This window comes from Solenopsis invicta, chromosome 3 (genome assembly GCF_016802725.1).
Source record: "Solenopsis invicta isolate M01_SB chromosome 3, UNIL_Sinv_3.0, whole genome shotgun sequence".
Classification (NCBI taxonomy): Eukaryota; Metazoa; Arthropoda; class Insecta; order Hymenoptera; family Formicidae; genus Solenopsis; species Solenopsis invicta.
Window position 1 is genome coordinate 32,684,114 of NC_052666.1, and position 21,205 is coordinate 32,705,318.

The following is a 21,205-nucleotide window of genomic DNA, read 5'->3' on the forward strand; positions in this document are numbered from 1 at the left end:
TATATTCTCCTAATAATTTCTCATTATTGGAATACACTTGTTCCAATTCTCGCTCTTATCCTTTATCTGATTATTTCACAAGTGAAATTATAAAAGTACAAATACATACGTATTTAAAATATGGATCAAAATAATACAATTTTAGTACACTGTCGTTACAACGAAACGATACTTCAAAATGTCTAATATATATCTATGTGTAAAGATCGACATAAATGTTCAAAATTTTATCATTTTACATGAATGTTACATAGCTGGCATCCAAAATTATCCAATTAATACTAATTAATTTGATTAATTTACTACTTTAATATAATCAGTATAACATAATCAATTGACCATAAAAATTGAATTTATCTTATAAGAATTACATTTCTAACTAAATCATGGACGAATTCAATCCACGTTATTGCGATATAATTTGTAGGAACGCAAAATGAGACCGCGCAGCGATGACTCATTTTTCACATGTCAAGTACGTTAGGCCAAAAAAAAATTTAGGTTGACTCATTCTTATCGCTAGACGATGTTCCAATCACAATATTGAAAGGCATCGCGACGCTCATGCGAAACAGCTTGGCTCGTTTACATTCGTATCGTTTTGTTTTTTGTTTTATTTTGCCAGCTGTCGTTACAACGAAGAAATATTTATTATAGCGTTTATCTGGATTAAATATGTAAGGAAGTTAATCATAAAAAAAGAAAAAAAAATATTTTTAATGTCCATCAATGTTTCATTATATCCGCAAATTGATAAAGAATTATAAAACATTATCTAAATTATGCAAGATTGCTGAATAACTTGCGTAAAAAGTACACTTGACAAAGGGCGCGAACGTTTTTTCGGAATGTCATCACGTTGAGCCAGAAATTCGAGTCTTTTCATGTTCCTTGTCTCTTTATTGACATTCTATCTCTCCCACCACGTTGAATATACTTCTACGGACATCGACCCCTTTTAAATAATGTACCTTGCGGGGGACGAAGATATAAACCGTTCTAGATTCCCCACAGATTTCATCTCGCGAGATCATTTTTCAAGTTTTTCCATCAACAGTCGGTGTTAGAATAATAATGTAAAATATAATAAAATTGTGAAAAAGTAAATAATAAACTTATTTTTGCTAGATTTTATATGTGCAAAACTGTAACTATTAATATAAATTTAGAAAATAAAAAAAAATTAAATCAAGTTCTTCATTTTACGACGATTAAAAGTACAATATCGAAAACATTAAGATAAGATGTAACAAAGACATCGGATATTAAGAGTAAATGTGAAACAGTATCGAGAATCTAATCGGATAACATCATCAGCATCAAACCGAAAAGTATCAAATACTGTCGAGAATTAGATAACGGCTTCTTTGACGTCAAGTGATTTATTCATAGATACATCTACGATAATATATGCAACAAGAAGTAAATCGCCTTCTTATCGAAAAGAGCGAGACTCCGTCTCAAATAAGGTCCTATTGCAAAGTGATATATCTTTATCGCTATACACATTAAGTTAGCTTTCGGTCAGAAATTACAGAAATTCGCTTTATATACAATTCTTCGACGGCGAATAAATGACGCATTAGTCGAGAGATTTCAAGATCAATTACGGTAAACTTGTAGAAGCTTGAGAACATAACAGAATATCAGAATCGCATTCGCAATATTTACTTGGCGGAGAAGACCGCAGTTTTAATCATAATAATCTATATTGGAAAAAAAAAAAGACTATGCTAAATATGAAAAATCATACATCCCAGTGACAAAAATTCTAATTTGTGAAAATGTCTATTGTCTAAAAAAACTGCTCGCGAGTATTCTCCAAACATATAACATCCATCATTAAAAAAAAATTTCGTTGTGTGTATCTGTATGTGCATATAAAGACAGAATGTGATTATAAAACTAGCTGCCTAAAAATGTAACATTCACGTTGTCATGATTGAATGGACTAAATAATCACGAGCAATTTACGATAATTTTAATACATTTGCACGACTATCTCATATTACGGTGAGAATGATGTTGTCGAGATGTTTGCGTGCAACGAGTTGATGCACGTAACAGAATATCGGAAACGTACGTAGGCACTTGCCTTAGATATCTAACGAGTAATTAATCATTCGAAATGATACAAATATTTTACGATGCGAACGTACAGTTGTTTAGCTAGAACACGTAAGGCGATACCGATTTTCCGTTCCATTTGCGTAATAACGCATTGTTAATGCATGCTGAATAAATATAAGTAACCGTCGGACACAATATATTTTACATATCTTGCATCCCGCTTTCAGTATTAAAACAGAATCGATTCATATTACACAAAAAAAAAATAAAATAAAATAACAAGAATATCGAAATATCATAAACATTAGAGTTAATGTTAGCATTTTTGAAAATGCTATTAAAAATCCACTGTGTGTTACTTGCGTCACGTTCAACATCAATCGAAATGATTGATTATTGGGTCTTATTAATTTATACAAAAATATATGTGTACACGTCCCATCAATTCTTTGTTTCACAGCCTGTTTTAAATAAAATGTAGCATACTCATTGCTGACAATGTACAAGTGGTTAGATTTTATCAGTAGAGTCAATATTTGTGTTACAATAAATTCTATTAAAATCGAATTCTTCGACATCTCTCTTATCTCCCTATAATTAACGATAGAATAAAATCTTCCGTATTCACATTAGCAAAGCTCGTTCATCAAACGTTAAGATTTGTCCGACAAGTATACAACTATTTAAAACACACTGTGCTATCGTTGATTTAAGTTTTCCAGATTTTCACTACAAAACAAAAAATTCTTTAAATTTTTCAATAATTCTACAAAATTCTTTCCCTTGGATTCATTCACGAGTTATTTGTGATTTAGCCTAAGATAAAAGTTCTTTTTCTATACAAAACACTCTGCGTTCCGCGTATATTTCGCATTGGATGGACTTTTACGTAAAGTCAAATAATACAAACCTTTGAAATAATAGTTAAATTAGTATCAAGCATAAATTTTTAATTCATGTCAGAATCAAATGGCTTATAGTATTCAATTTTAATTTAACGAGACGTTCTAGGTATAATACCATTCTTGGTGGAAAGTCACAACATGGCTTGTCGCAAAAATCAACATTCTTCATAAAATGCTTCTCTAATAAATCTTGTAATCTAATAACGTATTTTCTTAATATTATTTGATTGTATACTCTTTTTTTTTAAAGTAAAACTAATTATCTTACCATGTTATGCAATATAATTCATATAACTGTTGCACTTAATATAATCCAATAACATACGTAACTTTGACAATTATATAAAAGGACTTAAAAGACGATGCAATATCGTTAAATCGTTATTTTTATACAATAAATGATAGTATAAAAAATAAGATAGAGAAAAAGTCATTTTTCATGAATTTAAGTTTTAAAAAAAGGAACATAATAAAACGCAGCTACTGTAATTAAATTAGGAATTTGGGAAAACATTCCCTTTTCTAAGAACTAAACAAAGATGAAGAACAGATATAAATGATAGAGAAAATCGTAGAATTACAAGAAGTGTAAACATAAAACGCAATAGAGTTGTATAGCCTCTGGTGCAAAAACAGCGAATATTTACAGATTACTATTTCGGGAAGGCAGAGTATAGATATGCTAATTTATCTGCTTGTCTCAATCGTTTCCTTTTATTTTATACAAACTATAGCTTATATTTATTCTATATTCTGATATATTCTAAAATCTTATGTATAATCTAATCATAATACACACATCTCTCAGTCTATTCTGTACATACGATCGGCGCAAAGGAAATCCTCGCTTATCGCTTTGTGCGCCCAGTAAACATTTTAAAAGCCGATACAAAAGATCGATGGACACTTGGCCATCGTAACACGCAACACTATATTTCGGAAACGATTGGTTGCGATAAATCACCACTATGTTCTCATAGTGTATCACTCATCGTTCGGGTTAATCGGCTTGTAATATATCCTTATTTCAGGGTATACCAACATTAAGGTAATACGCGTATTATAGACCGTGTTATTAAGATTGCTACAAATGATGCAATCTTGTGGTCGCAGATCGTTAATTATCTCGTGTAGAAATTATTTCGTATCATCCACAGTGAAATGTGCGAATATAACATTTAAAAAATCGACATTCTTCTCCATGAACGAATTTATTACTATTAAAGGCGTCCATCACGGTTCATCCGTGATTCGTCCACTTGTCTGTCGGTATGAAATGAAATGAATAATTTTTCGTAAAGAGAACAATCAGATATACACACGGAAACATCGGAAACATAAACGAATATTTTTCACAGTCGTGCATAAAGTAAAATAGGCATTCGTATTTTCGTACAACTGAATTCCGAAACACGCGTACATGCGTGTATAGAAGCACAAAATAATTTTCTGATGTCTTGCATTGTGTAGCGTCGTTCCTACTTGTAAATTTTATAGATCGATGTATAAATGCAGATCGATGATTGACTAGCGATGCTATTAGCATCTAAAGACATAATCTTCGCAAATGAAAAACGCAATTGATAGAAAATATTCACCATGTATGATCGCTGTATCGTAACTCGACTATGCTATAATACTTTGCATCTTAAGTTGCGCTCACTCGCTAACTCGTAAACTATACTTGATAATGCAAACGATCTGCAATAGTTGGGTGAGAAATAATTATTAATGTTAACTTTGCATCGAGAGTCGCTATTATCGCAAACGCTCCGGAGCCTTGTGCAGAGCTAACAGACGACACGAAGTGGGCTAGTGAATCCTAGGACGAGGAATGTCGTTTTCCTAGACACCCGCTTCCGTGTCGGTGGTGCTGCCATGGTACTCCTGAGACTGAGAAAGTGAAAGAAGTGCATCCAGACCTAATAATTCAGCCGGATCTGGCGCATATCTCGACTATAACGTTTAACACAAAAAGAAAGACTGCCTCTAAAACTATAATTGAATGTAACAAAATAATGTAACAAAAAACGAAAAAGTGAAATCTTGTCGAGTTAAATTTCACGATGTGGGACGTTTACATGTATTCGCTGACATGCATATTTATACCTATAAAATAAAATGTAAAATGTGACCGATAATATACACGATAATAATACACACAATTCGATAATGTACATAACCTTGTGAATTTTACAAAATTAAAAAAAATGAGAAAAAAACAGTACGCGGTATACATTATGTTTTTCCGAACACTTTGTTCCTTACCGATGCATTTTGATCGGCTTCTTTACAGTTGCTACAAATATAATCATCTTCCTCCGCAATTTCTGTGCGATCCAATCCGACACAATGCATATGGAACCAACCTTCGCAGCCACCGTCACACTGAACCCAATCAACTTCTTTACCTAAATAACAAATAAAATAAATACGTGTTGAAATATAGACAAAATAAAAATGTAATTTAAGAAACAAATGTGGGTATAATCAAAATAATCTCAAATCAAATCATATACAGAAAAATAACTCGTATAACATATTTGATACATACTTTATGATTAAAAAATTTATGTACACGATCATTGGCAATATGATGTTTATTACTGACATTATCCATTGTATATATTGCGACATATAATCATTATATATGGAGAACATATTTATAAGCTACGCTTAGAAGATATCCACGATTAAAACCACGTTGCGAATGTACTGTAGACAATGTCCTTACCACTAGGCCGTAGGCAGTTAACTGCCGCGCAATCATCCTCTTCGTCCGAACTTTCTTGCTTGGTCTTCTTCGTGCGATTGCCGCCTCGCTTCCTAGGGCCTTCCTCGCCCTCGCTCTTGCGTTTCATCTGCAATTCATATTTAACTGAAATTGAGCTGTTCGATGTTCGCGAATCTATGAATTGTCGAGTGACATAAGAGTCATTAGAAATGTCTCGAATTTAAACTTCCTATGAATCATCGACTTATTGTTCAGAAAACAGACTTATCTGTTGTACTCGTTGTACAAGAGATCTGTCAGTATGAATATTTAAGAGTATTACGTAAAATGCAAATTTATCATAGAAAATTATTAATTTCTAACAATATTAATATTTTTTATTAATATGAAAGATTTCATTCGAGACACACATTATTATTGAAGAATCAAGTACCTTTCGAGGTCCACGCTTTACGGGAACCGGTGAACTGCTCTGCCTTTTTTCTTTAGTGACAGGACCACCACTGCTCTTGCTGCGTTTAACCACGTTTTTCTCTTCAACTTTTTGTCGTCCGACTTTCTTAAGTAATTCGAACTCCTCCGATTTTCTCTTCCTACCTCGTTTCTTCACCTCCTGATTAATATTCGCTTGGACTTCTTCGAGCGACTTGTATTTTCGCATGGTATTATAATTATTCATATGACTCAATATGCGCCAAATGTGCTGAGTTTCGTCCAACGCGACTTCTAATAGGTCGCCTTCCATCATAAGTTCCTCTAAACGTGACCTCGTGCTTGAAGATAACATGCCAAATGACTCACTGTCACTCGATTGAGTTTTTCGTCGAATTTTCGATACTAAAATAATAATATAAAATACAATTATTTTTTAATCAGCTATTGCAAATATATCAGATATATTTTTATCGCAATTTGGAAAACTCACTATAGGAATATGCGTGCTCGTTACTATTAAAAGTACTACATGTTGGTTCGTCATCCAGGGTAACGATGTCGTCATCGTCATCCTGAAATATTTTAAAAATATTTATATATATTTTACTTACAAATAAAAATCATTAATAATTAACAAATTTATTATAATTCGTATCGCAATCAATACTCACAGCAGTACTAGGCGTGCTATCGTCTGAATGCACTCCGCTGAGGGGCGCTATAGCCTGCACTCTTTGATGCAGTTCAGGATTATTCGCAGCCTTTTTTAACTCGCTGCTGATAATTTTTTCCGTCTTCTCCCTTGCCGCAGCTTCAACTAACTTTTGCGACATTACAGAAAGCTTAGTCAATATCGATGACACCTCGTCGGTAATTAACGCTTTCCTCGCTCGATCCTAATTAACATATATTTAGCGTTTACTAAAGACATCGTTTACTTAAATAATATGAGAACATCATCTTTGATAAGAATACTTACCTGCCAATTCATCGCGCGTTCCGTTAGACATTGCAACGCTTCTCCTTCCGGCAATCGGATCGGAATTTTTTGAAGGCTCACTAAGAGAGCCAGTATAGTTTCCAGACGAGGTCGTCGAGAACGTAGACAGCATGGACACAAAAACTTCATGTCCTTGGGTGCTGGTGGTTTACCTTTGTATGGTGTTTTAGACAAAGGCACACAGTTCGCTGTAAAATAAATATATAATTATGCTGTAAAATTCATATATAATTAAACAATAATAGCTATATTTTTTATTTAAATATACTATACTTACTGTGAAACCAATCCTTGCAAAGCTCGCATTGGAGCATAATACCGTATCTCGGTCGCCGGCAAACGCAATACTTGGAATCTTCTGCTTCCGCTTTCATCTTCATTAAATTTCTTTCTCTCAAGCTTCTCATCGCCTCCATTTCGCGCTGTTCTGCTAGTTTGAAGGCAGCTACCACGTTTGCAGAGTTGCTGGAATCGTCCAATTTTGTATCACAGACACAAATAGCACCTACGGCTTCGTCACCCTTGTTCTTCTTAGTTTTCATTGCCTGTACTCCGACGCCAATTCGCGGTGACAGAGCTTCCATCAACGTATAATGCGAATTTTTTTTCAGGAATGTTCTCGCGGTTCTTTCTTTCCAAGCTTTCGCCTGCGAGAGAGTAGACTCCAACGTTGGAAGGTCGTTTAGATGCAAAGGGATATTTCTTCCTTTCTTTAATAAATCGTCCAAAGTATCGTAATATGGAAAATTCTCTCTTGCTCGTATATCGTCGACCAGTTTTGTCCAGTTCTTCGCTTTATTAAGTATATCTTGAAGAGTATCCAAACTTGGCAAATATGCCTCAACCTCATCTGCCTCACGAATAAACTCCTCCACATCCGTGATCATTCGTCTATTTTTGGTATTAAGAAACACCTTGGCCTTCTCTTCCCATTTATCGATCGCCTTCGTTAACGCGTGCAATTCTGACAATGTATTTTCGATACTGACATGAGGTGGTATCGTCATACCTTTCTCGATTAGCTTGGCCACTTCTTCGCGACTAACAGACTTTGGGTCTTCTTGAAGAGATTTTACTTCTTCTAACCACTGGATTTGTGCCAGTTTCTGCAAAATAAAATTTTTTATTTTTAAAAAATCTAACTCAAAAAACAAGCGTACAAATGGTTTTTGTATAGTTACGTACTTGTTTCAATCGTACTAGTTGAGGCAATTCTATGCAGATAGAGTCACCAAAGTCAATGCATTTTTCCAATTTCTCTACGTCACAGTCTTCGTCTTTGGACTCGAGTTCTACTGCATCCTTTTGAAATTGTACTACTTGATCGAGTATAAATTTTACACCATCCGATTCCTTAAGCTCACAGCACAGATTAGTTATTTCCTTATAAAAAAGTGTTAATTCTTCCACAGTGAGTTTATACTTGGTATCAATTGTATGCCTAGTCCTATATACAAATAAGAAAAATTATATAAAAACAAATAAAATTATGTAAATCACATATGGCATATTGAAATCTTATTTACTAACCTCGTACGTTGTTTATTGTTTAATAGCTGTTGCGCAACGCTTGCACATTTCTCAGCATCTTGGACAGCGGTCGTTAGAGCGGTCAGTAATTCACTTTCCGGAAATTTCTTGTTCTCAGCTTCATTTAGAAGATCTTTCAACTCGTTTAATTCAATTTTGTCATTCTTAGGATCCATTGCTTCCTTCACTTTGGTCACCCACGAGTCGAACGACTCAGCTTTCAGTTTTAACTTTTGCAGCATGATCGGTAGCTCGTCCAATGTATATCGATAACGCAATGTATGCTTCTCTGGTGGGCAAGAGCATAAATCAGCAAAGTGTCTCAAACAAACTAACTGCAAGCTGTGGCACGAACATGTAACTGCACTCAGAAAACAGGTAGTCTTGCATGCTTCGCACTGTCTCTCGTCATCTGGTAGAAGCTCAAAAGCTTCACGTTCCGCCTCTGTTACACCCTGAGCAGAACAAGTAGTTCAAATTCACAAATAGAGTAAATCTATCTCGTTATGTCTTAGAAAAGTGTGTTTTCAATGAAATATTTAATGTGCAAATATCGTGTTAGGAGAAATAATATCGACTTGAGAGTATATTATTTCACTGACGCACACGTATCCATCTGCGGAGGACGACTGCAACGCACATCAACGCGTATGGCGGGATTATGCGTGATCACGCGATCAACGTAACGCTCCGGCTCAAGGATCAGGCGCATGGATAAGCGCTTCTAGACAAATTATACGAAACAGCCGCGAGGAAACCAAGCTGCGCGTTTGGCATCATGGCACAAGCCTTTGAAAACATAACCTTTCTACTCACCTATATGCAAGTTACATAACTAGAACGAAGACGCAGCGAATAAGCATCGGCTAGTCAAGGCCGACAGCCACGACCACGAGAACGCAACTACGATAACAGCAGGTTCGATGGGATCGGCAATAATAAAAATACGTGGCGAAATTAATTACGTTTGTAAGGTGGACGGATCCTAGATCCTGCCAGTTACGAACTTCGAATGGTTGCCGATCCACGGATGCGTATATGTACGAATTTTGCCGCGCGGCCCGCGTGTGCGTATGTGTCGTGTCGTGTACATGCGCGTGCGCGCGCGTGTGCGTCAGTTGCAAGCGCGCCGCGCCGCGCCGCGCCGACCGCGCGCCGTTGGCACGTAATGTACTACTTGGCCTAAATATATTGACCTTTCGTAGCAAAAGTATTGCCAGAGTTTACACGTTACAACTCTTCCGTTCGAAACAAGATTGTATTTATATGTGAAATTTTTTTATCACGTTCTTTCATTATCGATGCAAAAAAACAAATTTTATATATATAATAAAATCAAATGCTATATTCAACATTGAACATAAAGTATGAATATGGAACATTTTTTTCTAATCTTAATTTTCAAATATTCCATGTTCAGACTATCAATAAATGAAAAAAAACCGCATTATAGCAACAATTAAAAAATTGAAACAAAACTAGGTTTATATTGTAAAACAACATTGATATAAAAAAATATTGATGTAATTATAATAGAGATAATTAGAAATAATAATTAACTAATAATCTCTTATTAAATTCTCATTAAAAGATTGTGCCATAAAATACTTAAAGTTTTTCGTATTTAGGAATCTAAAATACATTAAATATTGAAATATTTTTATATAATAAAATATATAAAACTTACCCATTCTAATAAGTTTTTTCGCAATTTTTTCTCATCTTCTACCATTTGCAACATGTCGTGATACGTGGCGGTTGCGACTCCGATATCTAACGAATCTGGATCCAATGACATTTTACAAACCAGCTCGTCGTGAGAAAAAACACAGAATCTTCGTAAATTGGAATAATGCGTGATGCAATCTCGTCCAATCTTAAGCTAATAAAAAAAACAATTTAGCATAAACTTATATAATCTTTATACAATCGAGTATACGTTAATTTGAATTGTTTTAATATCTGCAATTGCATGTATTTGGATCAATCGCTTTATTCGGATCTAAACTCAAGTGTACTTATATAATTTACATACCCAATCCGCAGGTGCAAAATTAACAGCTTCTGCAAAATTGTAACCTTGATTAAAGCCTGCGTGATACGCTCTCGGAAATGTTACGACAAATTCACCGGCGTGTTGATCTGTTCTAAATACTGGTACTCCTGTTGCAATTACGAAATTATATCAATCATAAATTTTATTTAAAATAAGAGCTTGCAACTACAAGTTAAATAAATAAAAAATTATCTGAGAATTGTAGAAATAAATTAAAATTTTTCCTGATTTTCTCTTTTTAACTAAAATACATTTTTATAAATTTATTATAATTTTAATTTTATGCAAAACGTTTTTGTTTATTTTTGTTAAAGTTGTTGAAATCTCGAACGAACCTTCACTTGTCAAGATGTTCGGATTCATAATGGTAACAAGTTGATGCAATAGATCAGGCTGGCTGTGAAACAGCTCCGGCGCAGCGGATTTCATAGATTTTTCGAAACGTTCCGCCTGAGAACCCGGTACACCATACCATGTCTTTGGTTCGCCCCAATGCAAATAATTAATGGAATAGCTCCAATGATCTTCGTTGTGCCAACAGAATGTCGCAAAGCACATGCCGACGTACATCCAAGGAACTTTCATGCCACTAATATCAGCATTAATGTGGCCTAGAATGCTTCCACGTAAAACCGGCAGATTATTTAAATTCCATGAAGATTCGGCATACTCTTGATCGCAAGTGAACAAATTAACGCTAGTCTTGGTAGGAAATCCGGAACCATGATCCATCGTGTGTAAATCGGCGCCGTATTCAACAGTCACGTCTTCGTCAATGGACGAGACTATTCGCCAGAACTCCTTTTCCACTAGTGACGTTGGAACCATCTACAGAGATAAAAATTTATTAAATACAAAGACAAAAAACTACATATTTATGTTTTTTAGCAATAGTCAAATGACTCACATGCACAGGCATATTAAAGTAGTCGCTCTTGAATTGATCGGCCATTTCTCCGAATTGTTGCAGGGTGTATTCTCTCTGCGCTTGTTCGAAGCCGAAGGCCTCCATCGGTTTCGAGACTTCTTCAGCGACGCACTTGGGGCATCGCCAGTCGCCCTTTGGTATTTCCGTTAATGGCGGCATAAGGCAAAATGTGTGGTAACTGTCGTCACATCCGTCGCACAACAGCATGTTTTCTTCATTGTCGCCTCTTCCGCAATTATGACAAATATACTTTGCCAACTAAAACAAAAAAGAAAGAAAGATAATACAATTAAATTTGTCATATTTCATCATATTTTCTTCATTGTCGCTTCTTCCGCAATTGTGACAAATATATTTTGCCAACTAAAACGAAGAGGAAAGAAAAGATAATACAATTAAATTATCATACAGTTATTGAAAATTATACATTAATTTTTTACTATAAAGTATTCTAATATAAATAGACCGTCAAATTACACTTACAGGATCAAACTCATAAACGAGCTTCAAGCCACGCGTTTTGTTAGATTTCTTTCCCTCTTTGGTATTAAAACCTGCCATTTTCGGGCCGGGTCCGTAAAATTGTAACTTTTTAAGTTCTTTGCTCTTATCCGTATCGCAACTGATGTGTCTACTCTTAATTTTATCTTTGCACTCATTATCCGAGTCGCATTCCTCCTTGCAGTCTTCTTGCTTAATCGATACATCTTGCTTCTCGTCTTGTCCGGAAAAACGCTTAGATCGTCGCGAAAATTTTTCATTCGGCGGTTTAATTTGCTGTCGAGATATTATGCCATGTGGCTTATAATCGCGATCCCTCTTTTCATTTGCGTCCGATTCCGGTTCAATTTTCTATATATAAAACAAAACATTAGTTTGTAAGTAATTACAAAAAATTATCGTGTAATTATTATTAATAGTTTAAATCGATTGTAATTAATTTTATGAGAATGTCAAATTGACATCGTAATAAATAATTTCTTGTAAACCAAAAATTGACTTACAATATCTGACAATATCTTTCCTTGCTTGAAAACATCAAAGGGATATAAAATTCTCTCGTAGTGATTTTTTAATATGCTGCCTACGCTTCGTCCAGATGGGTAACCAAGTTTATTGGCAATTTTTGCCCATCTTCGCTCCTTAGTCACAGTTTCTATGCCACCTGTAAATGACGCATAGAAATTAAAATCATAAATAAAAAATGTGCAAAAAATTAAATAGATAAAATAAAAAGAACTTACCTTCGTCTGTAACTATTTTATGTAAAGAATACAAGTCCAGTGCTTTACGTTCTACAAGCGGAATTTTCAAGGAGGAACCTTGAAGCTCCCAGAACTTAGCGATTTGATCTAAAAAATTAAGCTTTATCCTGGTCTTGGCTTCTAACTCATTCAACCTTTGTATTCTTGGAACAAATTTAAACTTGTCCACATCCACGGCAAATGGTGGCTGCCAGTTCTGCAACAAATGATAACATTTTATTGAAATAAGATATTTTCAAAAAAAGATTGATTTGAAAATTTTATTTCGATAAGAATGACGAGAAGATTCTCGCCCCCCCCTCCTCTCTGTCTCCAACCTTTTCTCATTTATATATATAAAGTTTAAGCTCCGAAAAATATTCTAAATTTAAGTCTACTAATAGTCAGACGTATGTCACATTGACAATGGTTATTATTTATTCACGGACTTGAAGATCAGCTAGTACTTCGGGTTGTAACTAGAAACGCAACTGGTATACATGGCCCTCACCTTGCTGTAACCAATATGTAACGTTCAATAGCAACGATAAGAGAATAATTGAGTTTTTTAACAAACTTGAATTCCTTCGATACGTATCACATATGTATACATCAGGTTAAATTTGAAATGAAAATGTCAACGTGTAGGTTTACTCTCGTCAATACATTAGACTTTGACAAACTCTTTAAATCCAAGTATATTATGAATGTAATATGACAATTGAAGAAATTTTAATTTATATAAATATGTGTAAATATATAAATATAAACATAATCTTTTATTTACAAGATGAAAATCGCATTGTTATTAATATTTTATTTATAGCGAACTCGAAGGTCTTCATATAACTCGATTAATGTAGCAAAATCTGGATTCTTTCTCATGAGATATTTATATGTATGATTAATCAATATCGCGTAATATACCTGCGTAACAATGTAATAGTCCGATCACATTTCTAAACATATAGATATTCTATCTATATATAAACCATATTCTGTGTAAATTACGTGATGAAACAATCAAACAAAACAATCTGAAAATTTTCTTACGTGACAACGAGTACGAAGAATATTTGATTTAAAAAATCCCGAAAAATGAGGCGAATATAAAGTATTCGATATTTAACGCCAATTAATGAATACATTTTTATAAATCTTATCACGTTATTCAGCAATTGTTCAATGAACAATTGCTGAATAACGTTTGATTGAGCAACATTTGGGCAATTTTGTAAAGAAAAATCGATCTTAATTCAAAGAATTTAGTAATATCGCGGTAAAGTTGTATGCGCGACTTAGATAAGTAACAAGGTATTGTTGAGAAGTTTAATTTTTATTTAACACAACGTCGAAACGCTCGTAATCGTAAAGCCCGTTAATCAAGCTATCGTTTTACGAGCGTCCAACGCCCGTGTGTAACGTCGTGCGCTTCCTACGACACACAACTTCCGTAATGGCGGCGTACTCTCGGGAAAATATCAGCTCTCTAGAAAGCGTTAGAGATTTTCTCATCGAGAGTATCGTTGAGTATTGCCGTGCATGCTCTTCCATCGTGCGCGACGCATCGGGGTTGGACAAAATTGGTTGGACAAAAATTAAGCAGAGCGCAAATTTTGGGAAAATTCTCGCGCACTTGTTTTTCGCGATACGGAGTAGAAAAATTTATTACAAATCGTTTACTTTTGTCAAATCGTAAGAGACAACAAAGCAATTGGGCGAATTATAGCGAAGTATATTATGAAAACGAAATATAGACAGATACGTGGAAAAATTTACAACATTTTAATTTGGATTAGCTGACTTTTGTTTGTTCGCTCGATAATTTGGAGCTGCGTGTGACTGAGCAACGCGTAAAGGATTAAATGTAAAACGAATAACAGATAAGTATATTCGTAAAAATGAACAGAGAGAAGAAAATAATTATTTTTATCTATTACAATTATACAATGTACGAGTATTTAGATACGACGCGATTGTACATTCACCCGAAAACTCTATGAGCAACGTCAAAAATAATGTTTCTTTGTTGCTACTCTTTGGTAGGATAAAAGACTTTTGTGATAAACCGATGCGACCGGAAACTTTCCCATAGTCTCTATTATTTTTCTCTTCTTCTCGCACCTTCAAACCATAAAAATTTCAACCATACGAAATTTTCGATACTACGGACTAAATGCATACTCAATTGTGATTGGTCTATTCCCTTACGGTTACGTTTTACGTCGCTACGGAATTCTATGTGTAAAGGGCTTAACGCTCTGGAAATTTCCAAGTAACTGCAAGGTAAACTTGCAGGGGTGCGTTCCAAAATTCTATTCAAGTGACCAATCAGGATGAAGAAATCTCAAGATCCTGATTGGATACTTAAAGTTAATCTATTCGACGAGTAAAATTTTGGAACTTACCCCTGCGGTAACTTACATCGGCACTTTGATAAATAGGATCTTGTTCCCGAGAGTACATCGATTTCACGTATTTACGTCATTTCTTGTACACACTTATCTCGGATAAGACACTTGTTCGGAATATTTTAAAACTAATCAACTGTTTAAAAAGCAAGGCAAAACAAAATTCGATTTACTGTACTTCTCGTAATGCAGGATTAATGTATTTTACTCTGTCATCTCGATCAACTTTTATTAATATAGAATGCTATTGCTGATAAAGATTTACTCGAAAAATAGCTGACACTGTTCACTAATATATTCGACGAAATTTTCATATTACGCTAATTCATGCACATATTAGAATCAATAAACAAAGTTTTCTTTTGATATGATACGTTAAACAATTAAATAAAAGAAAAAAACCAATGCCTAGCGTGCTATAAATTATGTATAATAGGATCTCTCGTAAATTGATCGTATTAAAATGGAGCAAAACAAATAGAAATAGAAACTTGGAAATTCTAAGCAGAAAGAGAGAGAGAGAGAGAGAGAGAGAGAGAGAGAGAGAGAGAGAGGAAGAAAGAGAATAAACAATTGGCTATAGTCGGAATAATTATTTAGTATCGATTAGCCGGCGTAGGTAAAAATCAATAATTACTCGAGGGTTTGCGGCGCCTTGGCGCTTTCGACACGTTCATACCTGAGCGAGGAGAGTGACGCGAATGTAATCGCGAACGTAACGGCGTTATCGTTTTACCTTCGTGCGGCAGCGAACATTTCCCTGTAAATTGGTCGTGATCTTCACGGTCGGATATTAAAGATTAGCATTATCTCGATGCGTTTGTCGCTGAAAACTCGCAATGCGAGGCGCGGCGCGACGTGGCGTGGCGCAACTGTCGGAAGTAAAAGAGGATAAAGTCGATCGAAAGGAAAAGTATGTACATTTTAGGAAAGAAAGTTTGTACTTGGATCGAGACGCTCGTAGTTTGACATTTCTGTCGAGAGAAGCTTGGAATAGGACTGTTGGTACGCGTTGCCGATCGCGTCCTCGCCGCGTCGATCGGATCGCCAAAAGGTCGCGAAACATCAATAGCAAAATCTGCCGATATTCGCGTCGCCCACGCAGGTCGTGGAAAGAGAAGGCATAATTTCCGGCGTCATCGGAGTTTTTTCTGTTTACACGCGGAAACAAGATGGTGGCGCAAATCGTTTCTAATGGTGGTTCACAAACCTCGACGACTCGCGATAGTCGCGATAGTCGCGATCAACGAATCGCGCGAAGCCGAGCGGTTCTCCGCAATCTCCGCTAGTCCGCTCGGCTCGGGTGAAGGTTTCGCGTCGGCAAATAGATCCGAATTGCACTGGGAGAGCCCTGCGCTCTGCGCTCTGCGCTCGAAAGCTTCCTCGCTCCCTCGCTCCCTCGCTCGGAGTGCGGAGTGAAAGGTGACGACAGCGCGGAAAAAAATTATGTCACACGGCGAACTGCAACGCGTAGCTGAGCGTCTCCAACGCGACCCGACGATGCCCTCCGTCCCGTCCGTGGTAATTTCCTTTCGAACAATCCCTTCCGAGGAGAGGAGTCTGTAAGGCGCGCATGTTTCTTCGTCGAATACGAGCGAAGCGAACAGGAATATCGTTCTATCGTCCTGTCGCTCGTAGTTCGAATCGCGAAATCCGCGAAGCGAAGCAACGGACTCGGTCTCGCGATTATCCTTCCCCCCTCCCCCCCCCCTCCCCACTCAATGCCTTCTCCGCCTTTCCCCGGACATGGGATATTCCTTTGCTCATCGAGATGTCCTATTGTCTCGGCCATTTTTCATGGCGGTCGTCTGGTGGTTTGGTCGTCGCACCGATCGCACCGATCGCACCGATCGCACTTATCGTTATTTAATGCGAACCGATCCTTATTTAATCGGGACGCCCGTGCGTCGACGCGCTCCTCATTATTTCTTTTTCAATATCGTCATTGACATCGACGTCACTTTCGCGACTCGCGACGCATCCATAAAGAGTATCCATTAATGACGTAGTTATACTATTGTAGCGTTACGTCGAACGGGAAACGGGGAAATAAAAGAAAGGATCGCAAACTCCTTTTCCCAGTTTTCCGTTCCTTTCTCGCACGCTTCTCGCGTTATCCCAATGCAACGCGTGACACGCATGGTTGCTAAACTTGGTAAATGGAAGAAACATGGAGACCCCGTGAAAAAAAGACAGTGAATACGCACGATCCGTGCTCGCGTGCTCGAGTGTCTATGTGGAGCGCGAAGAAGAATCGTGTCATTAAAATTTTTCTTCACCTCTTCTCGTCGTCGTCATCATTATCGTAATCGTCGACGAGATCTTATCCTAAAAAAAAATGCGTCGTTGTGACATGAACGAGGTCGCACACTTTAGTCTCGTGTCCTTTCTTTCAGACGACCTGAGATTTCTTTCGAAAGAAAGAAAGAATAGGATAGGATTGACTCGACTCCAGCGACGATGACGATGACGATGACGATGACGACGACGACGACTAGGACTAGGACTAGGATTAGGACTAGGAGGAGGAGGGCAACGTACGCTCCGACGCGCGTAGAAAACACACGAGTCGCAACCGTCCGCTTGCGAGCTGCGCTACTCACGGGTGGCGGTTTGATCTTGCAGATGCCGGACCTCTCGGCGATCGGCCGTATCTTGGCGATGTAAGCGAGGGGATCGTGAAACTCTTCGTTGGTCGGTTCGAACACCGGAGCTTCCGGCGGCACCGTAAACTCGAAGTCCGTCTCGACGCGATCGTGGCAGGCCATGTCTTGGGCGCTACGATTCCCGTTGCAACCGCGACTCTCGTTGCTCCTCGATCCCATGATTTGGGAATCGCACGCCGAGGCACGTCGAGGCACGCCGAGGCACGCCGCGTCCACACTCCACACTATCACTCCTGAGACGCTGGCTGACTGGCTGGCTGGCTACTTTGGCTGCTCTGGCTGGCTGGTTGACCGACTGGCACGCACGTACGCACGTTTCCATGCGCGCACGCATGCACGCATGCACGTACGCACGCCCGCCCGCCCACCCGCACCAGCACGCACGCACGCAAACAAGCACTTTAAATTCGAGCAGAAGCCCTCCTAGAGGCTAGGCGCACCACCGGGTGCGACTCGTCGCTACTCGACCCGGATTAGTCGCGGAAACACGCTACCATGAGTTTCTGGATCGATCATGTTTCTGCACGGGTATCCTGCATTGGATGTTGCTGCTGCTGCTGCTGCAGTTGCTGCTCGACACGAAACGACGCGCCACGGACGTGAATCACGCGGATGCAGCATCGACGTTGCTCAAAGCTTCACACACGACCCACCGCGACTGATTACCTCCTCTCCGAGCCGAGTTACACTCTCCTCTCCCTGCCGCCGCCTGCTGTGCTCGAATAATGACTCGACGACAGCGCCATCGGCGTTCCGTACTCAGGCCCTCAGTCGTTCCGAGCCACAAGCTACGAGTCGTACAACAATGTGCGTGTGCGTGTGCCGTGTGGTAGGGTAGAATCACGTCCCGTGTCCCGTCTCCTCGTCCTCGTCCCCGTCAGTTCCGTCGTCGTCGATCCGTCTCGTCTGCTCGCGGCTGCTCGCCATCTTGCCGCGATGTCACGCAGGCGCAACTGGTCACGTGACGTGCCCGAATTGCGCGCAGGCGCAGCATTCGACCAGCTACTGCTGCCATCTGCTGCCTGCTACCATCGGCAATCACGAGTGCGACGAAGAAGCTCCGCGAATGCGTTATTTTTCGCTTCGATGCAACGCCAGAGCGACCAGCGACTCGATTACGTAATATTATACATACAACGTATGTATGTATACGCTCTCGCAGAGAACACGCATTTGCGTAGCGAGGGAATACCTCGCTAGGATGACCAATGATTTTACGCGTGCGCAACGCGTCGCGATTCGTAACGGATGGCTGAAGAAAGATGGCAAATTTCATTTTCGACTTTCGTCAATGATCGAGTTACAGATGCGAAGAAAATGCCATGCGTTCTCGCACGTCGTTTCGTATCCATCCTCGCAACGCGAGTATCGCGTGTTGCACATGTGTCTTTTCTTTAATTGTTTTCACAAAAGAAATGCGATATTCGACGTGACCAAAAACGGCCTTTATTTGTGAAATATTAAAATTTTTTTTTTTTCTAAAAATGCAATAAACTCCAATTGATATATTGGTCTTGTAAGAATATCGATAATTTCCCAAGGATGGATTAATGTTGCTAACAATAAGCTAGTAAATCAGTAGTTATGTTTAACTTCTTGCATTTTATTTTTTCTTCTTTTTCTCGTTGAAGAGAGAAAGAGAGAAGACAAATTGTGCGAGAAGAGTTGAGCAGAACAACAAACTTCTCTAAAAACAAATTTTTTATTGAAAATGACATGCGCAGTATCATGTGCGTAGTATCATATTTAACCATCAGATGGCACCAAAGAGAAAACTGTAAAATATCACGACACTTGCTTTGCGTATTGCTGTGAGTGAGTACGAAAAATTACGTAATAATTTCATATTTTTTACATTATCTAACGTTTTACTAAAAATTTTGAAATTTAAACATTGATTTCAATATTGAAAAATATTTAAAGAGCATTCAATACAACTACGTGAGATTGGTTATGTTCCATTATGTCATACTTGTAACAATTACGAATTTTTCAGGATTTTGGCAACATGGGGAAACATTTTGGAAACCTTGCCAAAATCAATGGCGTTGTATTCTTCCGACTCAGTCCGTACGAGCAGAAAGCCTTTGCGGGAATGATCTCTGAAGGGGTACCCAACACCATTCGTCGCATTCAAGGCAGCATATTCAGAGTTGCACCCTGTAAGCGTATTTAATAATTACATTTTTCATAAAGTTATATTTGTTTTATCATTTAACAGTACAATTCTTTTTGTTGCAGTCTTTATGTTTTCCTACTTGCTTGTGAGTTGGGCGAAAGAGAAGAACCATGCTCTTTCTCGCAAAAATCCCAAGGATTTTGAAAACGATACGTGAATATAGGTGAATAAATTTCTGATTAATGAATTAGTTTTTACTGTGAAATAGCAATTAATCTTAGCTTCAACTCTGAAGTAAAAAAAAATAAAACTATTGTTAAGAAATTAATATATGTATACTGAAAAGATTTTTAATTTCTTTGTAAACTCATCGCTTCCCTCTTTTAAAACATAGGCAGATATATAAAACAGATATATGAATGCCCAACTAGTTTTTCCGAGAAGCTGTATTTCAAATTTTAATCATTATTCACTAGCCAGACTAATATCTTTAATATAGATTTAGCATTCATCCTTTTCCATTTACTTGTTGTATTATTTTAATGAGATGATGGAAAGATGGAAATGCTTTAGCTCGCAAGTCAGGTTTTGGACAGATCTGAAAGATGATTACAAATCATACAACTTGGGAAATATTACAAAACGAACAAATTCACTATTGCGTGACCAATAAAATTATTAATGTTCTAGCACATTTGCTCGTAATTTTTAGATTATATGATTTGTAATCGACCCCCTGGTCTAATACACAAAGGATTTTATGTACTATTAGGAGGTTAAACTTAATATTTTGGGATCATAGTGGATTGAACGTTGGGCATCTGTGATGTAAAAGCAAGGTTGGGTAATAACTAGTTAAAAAGTTAAAAATTATTTATCTGTATAAAAGAAGAAAAATTATAAAAGAATACAATCCCATATAAAAAGAATATTTCTTTGTTATTTCGTATAAACTTACAAATAAAATATTAAATTTATTTGATGATTTATATTGTAATTGTTTTATTATTTGAGTAATGTAACTTAAAAAAATTACAAAATTACAACATTATAATTTAATAATTTTATGCTCTCAAAATCAACTTTTAATTTAACTTAATTTTAATG

At 37.2% G+C, this 21,205-nt stretch overlaps 2 protein-coding genes across 6 annotated transcripts; one reads left to right on the top strand and one right to left on the bottom strand.

The window, feature by feature from the left end:
- Nucleotides 1-1,363: 1,363 nt before the first annotated feature.
- On the bottom strand, nt 1,364-19,092 carry LOC105204666 (lysine-specific demethylase lid). Of its 3 annotated transcripts, none has more exons than XM_011173834.3 (18): nt 17,917-19,090; nt 12,903-13,119; nt 12,663-12,823; nt 12,142-12,510; nt 11,638-11,916; nt 11,066-11,558; nt 10,710-10,837; nt 10,362-10,556; nt 8,675-9,129; nt 8,330-8,591; nt 7,422-8,250; nt 7,124-7,332; nt 6,816-7,040; nt 6,635-6,716; nt 6,143-6,546; nt 5,710-5,836; nt 5,244-5,386; nt 1,364-4,868 (listed from the first exon to the last, which is right to left on the bottom strand). In XM_011173834.3, the coding sequence occupies exons 1-18, from the start codon at nt 18,136-18,138 to the stop codon at nt 4,821-4,823; spliced, it is 4,848 nt and encodes a 1,615-aa protein (XP_011172136.1). In that variant the 5' UTR covers nt 18,139-19,090; the 3' UTR covers nt 1,364-4,820. The 3 variants fall into 3 exon arrangements, with proteins under 3 accessions (XP_011172136.1, XP_011172137.1, XP_039302620.1); XM_011173835.3 differs by having other exon boundaries at nt 1,364-5,084; XM_039446686.1 differs by lacking the exons at nt 1,364-4,868; nt 5,244-5,386 and having other exon boundaries at nt 5,712-5,853; nt 17,917-19,092.
- Nucleotides 19,093-19,633: 541 nt separating this feature from the next.
- LOC105204667 (cytochrome b-c1 complex subunit 8) lies at nt 19,634-20,446 on the top strand. 3 transcript variants are annotated; one of them, XM_011173836.3, is made up of 3 exons: nt 19,634-19,794; nt 19,976-20,141; nt 20,221-20,446. In XM_011173836.3, the coding sequence occupies exons 2-3, from the start codon at nt 19,988-19,990 to the stop codon at nt 20,313-20,315; spliced, it is 249 nt and encodes an 82-aa protein (XP_011172138.1). In that variant the 5' UTR covers nt 19,634-19,794; nt 19,976-19,987; the 3' UTR covers nt 20,316-20,446. The 3 variants fall into 3 exon arrangements, with proteins under 3 accessions (XP_011172138.1, XP_011172139.1, XP_039302626.1); XM_011173837.3 differs by having other exon boundaries at nt 19,636-19,790; XM_039446692.1 differs by having other exon boundaries at nt 19,794-19,812.
- The last annotated feature ends 759 nt before the right edge of the window (nt 20,447-21,205 follow it).